This window comes from Ruditapes philippinarum, unplaced genomic scaffold (genome assembly GCF_026571515.1).
Source record: "Ruditapes philippinarum isolate M1 unplaced genomic scaffold, ASM2657151v2 ctg2891_1_1_1_1, whole genome shotgun sequence".
Classification (NCBI taxonomy): Eukaryota; Metazoa; Mollusca; class Bivalvia; order Venerida; family Veneridae; genus Ruditapes; species Ruditapes philippinarum.
In genome coordinates this window covers 66,715-73,546 of record NW_026862668.1, presented here as the reverse complement: position 1 = coordinate 73,546, position 6,832 = coordinate 66,715, and the positions used below count along the sequence as shown (strand labels likewise).

General features: G+C 31.2%; 1 protein-coding gene across 1 annotated transcript; it reads right to left on the bottom strand.

Moving 5' to 3' along the window:
- Nucleotides 1-1,562: 1,562 nt before the first annotated feature.
- On the bottom strand, nucleotides 1,563-6,401 carry LOC132719836 (carbohydrate sulfotransferase 1-like). Its single transcript, XM_060703765.1, has 3 exons — nucleotides 5,676-6,401; nucleotides 4,275-4,671; nucleotides 1,563-2,946 (listed from the first exon to the last, which is right to left on the bottom strand). Exons 1-3 carry the CDS (start codon nucleotides 5,833-5,835, stop codon nucleotides 2,109-2,111), a joined length of 1,395 nt encoding a protein of 464 aa, XP_060559748.1. The 5' UTR covers nucleotides 5,836-6,401; the 3' UTR covers nucleotides 1,563-2,108.
- Between the last annotated feature and the right edge of the window lie 431 nt (nucleotides 6,402-6,832).

The following is a 6,832-nucleotide window of genomic DNA, read 5'->3' as shown; positions in this document are numbered from 1 at the left end:
TAGTAGAAGAAATAGATGCAAAAGAGCTGTCTGAATTTGTTGATGGGCCAGAATTCGGATGTACATCACCGGCAATTACCAATAGTATAAGTAGAAAAAATATACAAATTACCGTATAAAAGGATATATTGATGTGTGGTAGGGTGAAATGTGTAAAAGTTTGATCCATGAACACGAAATAAGAGTATGCACAATCGTATAAGAGAGTTGTAAATATCTATGAAACTGTTGACAATGACAGCAGGAACATGTAAAACACGATCATGCATGCATACATATACAAAAGTGAAAAAAAAATGACATAAATGACATGTAAACCAATCCGAATGTTACAAAAAGAGATGTTAAGTCCTCATTTACAAAGACACATTTGTAAGCACGGTTTTTAAGTTCTACCCTTGATTTAAAGAGCATGTTGTTTGCCAACACGATGAGATCGGTCAATATCTGAGCTTGTTAGGTGGACATTTAGTGCTTCCGCTATTTGCAAGATTTTTCCGTCAGTAGGTTCAGGGTTAACTGTAGGAGACTTTACAGAAGTCTGGTCAGTTGTAAGGATATTTTCGTCACCATTTTCAGGAACACCAGATATACGAAGACAAATTCGTCGACTTTACTGTTCAAGATGATGTATTTTTGTTAAGACCTGTAAGAACTCCATCAACAATAGCCTGAACTTGGACATCTACGCTTAACAGCTCTGGTCTAAATGTATCTTTCAGAACGTCAGCAATGGCAGCAATGTCCTCTTTTGACCTCTTTTGACAGGATAATATGAGTTTCAGACGATTTAGTTTTTTTAAAGTCGGTACATTCTATAGGTGAGGAAAGTTCCCGTTTTTTGCCTTCTGATATAGGTGTTGAGCATTTAGCGCCTTCAGATTTACTCATGATTAATACGGTATAATTACGGTAACAAACCTTTTCCGCTCAGTATAGATTTAAAATTGAGCGCGTGAAAGTTTCTATAATAAGTACAGTGCACGAAAATTACGGGTAATAAAGTGCCAAAATGTGTACATTTTCAGAAATCAAGAACAGTGTCATTTCAGTATATCAGATTACAGTTCATAACTTCATTACTTCATAACTATGTTTCTTTGGCCCATTTCAGTCTCCAAGCACTAATTACACCATATTTCAATTTTTTGTTTACAAATTTATCAAAACTGCCATAATCGGAAACGGAAGCGAAAAAAGACCACAATTTAACTTTTGTAACTGGTTAATAATAGTCTTAGAAAACCGATAATATTGACGAAGAGTTATGTAAACCTTTTCGTGCACAAAAAAATGCCATGTTGATTGGAGAATATGGTACAGTTTGGTTAACGATATGTTTATGCAAGAAATCGAGAATACAAGAATGTTGATCAGAACTGCGAATAAACATAATGACACTGGTATAGGTATAGATTTTTTTAAGTTCTAGAGTGAAAAATGAGACAATATTTTACTTATGTTAACATTTGGTTCAACGATAAAAACTTATTCAGTTTACAAAAATTGCTCTGATCGAAAGAATAAAATACTTAAAACATTGAATACTTGTTTAAAAACCTTTTATTAATAAATATACATGTACTGATAACTGTTTAAATAGATAAAAAAAGAAATTACAGGTACATAAAATATAAAATGACACACTGTCTGAAAGAAAAGGAAAGAAAATAAATTTAAATTGATATACAAGAGATCAAACTTGAAATAGATAAAATAATACTGCTCATAAATTGTATTCAGCTTAATTGTCTTTCGCCGTTCACATGAACATTCTTTAAGAACGACTTTATAGTTTTTTATACCTTCAGTTATCACAGTTTGTAAATATCACTTTTCAAGAAGTAGCACTAAGGTGTCACCTAGAACTGGAACTTTAACATTCGGCGAATAGATCACACAATTATTCAATTTTACATGTTTAGTTCGACTGAGGCCGTTTCAAAAGAGGAATTAATTCAAGCCGGCAACATTTTCAATTTGGCACTTTTGAACAGCCAGTGTCTTGTTATTCTTATAACACTTCATTTCCCTCGACTCCAACACGATATATGACAATGAAAGACAACTATCCGAAATATATTTTTCGTCAATCAACTTATTCACGATTAAGAGGAATACTTGATTTTACTTTTCAAAAGTTCAGTGTTGACATCGAGTTTCTTTCTAGACGCAACAGTTAGGTTTCTTAAGTCTTTTTCAGATGATAACGGAAGGTACCCAAGAAATTTATTGCTTTTCAAACATGAATTATATACAATTTTTTGAACTTTAAATCTTATTTGCTTTCTCCATGTATTTGCAGTGACAGTGGAATTTCTTCTAAGAGTCGTGTATTTTCCCGAATTTCGTTGAGCGCTCGTTTGCCCTTCGATGAATGTTCGTATATAGTCACTAAATGGTATTGCTGAAAATCTAAACATAGCCTGAGCAGTTTCCAGAGGTCTTTCAGCCAAATCCTCGTAGAGAATGATTTTTAGTCTGCCTGGAAATTCAGATGTTATTTCTTTTGAAATTTTCAGATTTTCATAAACTGTTGTACAATGTCCGTCTGCTTGAGATTTTATTTTACCCTCTGACGCCATATGAATTTTGAATCTAGAGTTCATAATACCTCTAGGATCTCTTACTAAATGAATTATTTTCAAATTGGGATATAATAATAACAACTTTGCAGCGTCTTTCATCTTTAAACGTATAAATTTTATAATCCTCAACGGTGCCTTCTTACACAAACTTGTTGCTTCATCGAAACATCTTCGCAAATTAGGCGTTTGTTTCTTCTTTTCTTCTTTCGTGCAATTTGTAAACGCTCCCATGATATTTGTATGCTGTGCATGATGGGGATTTGACAATGTATGTATATTTAAGGCTGTTAGTTTACAATTTAGCCAGCTATTAATTTCGTCCAGTATAATACTTTGTTTATCCTTTAGCAACACGTTTCTGCAAAAGAAAAAAATGTAATGTTGAATCAGCTAAAAAGATCGATCCTGTCAGTTAACGAAGTAAAATGGAACACTAACATATTAAATAAGTATACATTAAAAATTACATAGAGGATATTCGAGTTTTTTTCCTATTAATACAGATTTATTTTCATCCAGTGGTATAAAAATAAATATTTAAAAAGTGGCGGTAGCCACGAGTGAAATATGATGATTTTTTATACCACAAGATGAAGATAAATCCTGTATTTGTAGAAAAAACTTGAATTTCCTGTTAATTATATACATTTTTTCTTTTTTGACATTACTCTTTGAAAGACTTCCCCTAAAATTGTGTGTATTGGCTGATTTTAGAAAAAAAAGTATTCCGGCAAGACCCCAATGAAAATACGGAACATATATGTTTTACTGCAGTGAAAAATAAATTTTTAAAATGAAAATACAAATCAATATTTCTCAATATTTCATTAATAAGTATACAATAAACATTTACATCGTTTCTATTAAAGATGAAATTAAAATTCAAAGATATGATCAATCAGGACACACAATCATGAAAACTACGAAAGTACAATAATTTTAATTCATACAAAACAGTTGTGTAATTACAATATTACAAATCTATAGTTACGTAATAGATCAAATACCAGTACTAATGTTTTTTTTCTTTCAGCCTTATAAAATCAAGGTTGTGTTAAATTCCAAATAAATACACCCTAAAATATACAGTATATGTTTGGCAGAAGTTATTAAACATTATACGATACTAAAACTAGAAGACGAGCATACAACTGTCAAATCTATACTGGTCGGTGTTCAAACTGTGTGTTTCAAAGGCTTCGAGTTTAATAAACCACTATCTTATACAACACTATATAGTGACCTCTTTATTTCACATCACCATTTTTTACATTTTGACAGAGCTCTGTTAATTTGAGTGTAAAAAGAATGTAATCTGAATGTTTTATTTCTGAAAATAAAAGAGGCCTGACGGAGAACAAAAGTGTTTTAACATATTTCTTTAGACTTCAAAAAAATATACTAGAGTATAAAAATAAAGTGAAAATAATGTTAGATAGTGTACAATAGTGATTCGATATGGGCTTTATCAATTTGTATATGAAAACGAGGCTAAACTTATAACCTTATTGTAAACCAATAACAATTTATGATTTGAGACAAAATGGTACAAATGCCGAAAGTTCATTTAATAAATTACATAAAGTTTAACGTAAGTATGAACATTAATCTTTTAGAGGTGATTAAAATGTGTTTTGCGTAATAAAGTCATAATTAAGATGACAAGTCAATTGAACCAGTACAAACCTTTGTGTCCCATTGGCATACTTTAATGTTCCTCGATGCATTTTGTTGCGTGCCATACTATTAAAGGAACCTACAATAAGCCTAATTGGCTCGAAGACATAGAATGTTCCTGGAAAACTCTGGAAGATAGCACCAGTTAGAGTAGAACCAGTTCTCATATATGCTATAATTAAAATGATTTTAGCCTTGCTGACAACATTATCACCAATTGACGCCGTTATTTTATCAGGAAAAGATTCTATCAGAGTCATGTTAACATCTTTGGGTTCCTGTGGTTTGATTCCATTTCCCTCCCTATTGTCACTCGAGGCAGCATAACTGCCTTCGGTATTGACATGGAATGTGCGATGTTTTGGACCTGCTCTTGATGCAACTTCTACAGGAGGCGGTATTGTACCTGGAATGTTTTTATGTTATATTGTTATCAAGATTTGAAAATGAAACAGTTGATTTATTGTCCCTACTTTCTTATTTATGTTTATTCATGAATAAACAGCTAGCAATAAAATGTTACATTGTTGGATGTTTCTTTTTTCTAATTCTTATAACACATCAACTGGTTGACTATAAGGTCTACCAATACTGAAGCACGCACTCTGTCAAGAAAAAAAAACAACATGCGTTTTTGTACGAAAATGTACGAATAAGAGCGTGAAAAGAGAAAGCGTTATACACCTATCTCTATACAAGTACATACAAACATAACAAAGTTTACCAACAATCACTATCCTTTGTATCCTTTTCTTTTAGTTGAATACGTTACAGATTAAGAAGAAACCACAAGACATACATGTATAGATGGATACAGCCTTTATCCAATTAAACCCATAGACATAGAAGTTAGTTAATAAATGGACTCATTTCAAAAACGTTTATATTTATTTTTCATATTATGATAAAGTATTTTAACATCATCCTTATATAACCATTTACATGTTTGAAAATTTCGTCTTTGCCAGCAATTTAGTCACCTTTAAGATATTGGAAGGGATAACCGAGTGGTAAATGTGTCTGCCTATCAACCCAATTATCCCAAATCCTACTTGGACAACGAAGTGTCCTTATTTTCCTATAACATCAATACATTTTGTACTGGTAAAATATCTGGAAACGGACCCAAACGTGATTAATAGTTAGTTGATAGAAATTGTTTAAAAATTGAGGTCAAAATATTTTTAAGCTTTTAAAAATATAGCTATGCACTCACATGACTTATTTTAATGGACTAAAGTATCTATCCCAGTAAGATGTCGTCTTGTAATGATTTTTTCTCATTTTTCTTTTTTCATTTTGATTTGATATTAATTGAAAGAGCGCTAGCAAAATTACTATCTATTTTGATGAATATTCTTTAAATATTGATTCCATAATTCAATCACATATAATTAGTTGTAGACATACCTCCTTCATAAACAGAACGACTGTGATTCATCGTTAAAGCTGAGTAGCCGAAAAGAAATAGCACAAGAACAATGACAACGCCTGATGAACGGAATGTCTTTTTCCTGGTCGTTGCTGCAGGTTTTGTCGATTGTCTTGAAGAATCACTGTCGTGTTCCATTGTAGAAAAAACCTTAACCAAGTAAGATAAAATTTCATATTCTAGTTTATTTAATCATTTGCTTAAAGATCTAATATAAGGTTATTTAGTTTGAAATTAGTTTGGAACTTGATATTTCGTCTCTTGTTTTGTGTGTGCATCTTTTGTTTATGATATTTATTCAGTACAGGACATTCGACAAATAGTTATGTAGAACGGACTCAATTATCGATAGAATTGATCTGTGAATATCTCATAATGTTATAAAAATTAAATAGAATTGTTTATTTTTATATTTCAAAATCTGTTTCAATAGTCACCACTGGAGACAAAAATTACAGTGACTTATTTGGAATTATAGAAATCACAACCTTTATGCTTTTCACAGAAACAAAGAAGTATTTATATCATATATTTAGCATGATGGATTGTCTAATTTTTCTCTTCAACCATAATATAAAAGATTCCTCTTGGATCACCAATGCACTCGCCGCAAATAATGGTTACTTTTTAAAGTAAACTTAAATAGAAATAATATTGTTGAAAGAAGTCTAAAGACATAATTTTCATGATTTTAGCAACAAAAGGTTTCACTTTGGCAAAAGCTTTTAAAATCAATATCAAATAGTAAGCTTGCTATTGGCTATCCGACCACTGCAGATCAAAATAAACAGGCACATCCGAGCCGTCTTATCATGGCCTGCACTGTTCGCTATTCAGTCAGTGGCTTGTTAACCTTCCATGAAAATTATGATGCATATTGAAAGAGGATTAAATATTTAAGATATTTAGTTGGCTAAGGGTTAAACATGTTATGTCGAGTAAAACTTATTGTCACCGAGAGACAAAAAGATAATTATATTAAAGGAATATGAAACAATAGAATAGTATAGCAAAAATCATGTAAATAGTACACTATTATTTATCAATATATCAGTTACATAAATGTTTATATTTCAATTTTTACCCCGTAAAATAAAGCGTTAAAAAGACTCTTTGCATAAAATCAGAATAATAT

Coding starts and splice junctions, on each gene's coding strand:
- LOC132719836 (XM_060703765.1), bottom strand. CDS start 5,835: ATGGAACACGACAGTGATTCTTCAAGACAATCGACAAAACCTGCAGCA. Junction 4,672..5,675: donor TCGTTCTGTTTATGAAGGAG/GTATGTCTACAA, acceptor AAAACATTCCAG/GTACAATACCGCCTCCTGTA. Junction 2,947..4,274: donor TATGCCAATGGGACACAAAG/GTTTGTACTGGT, acceptor TTTCTTTTGCAG/AAACGTGTTGCTAAAGGATA.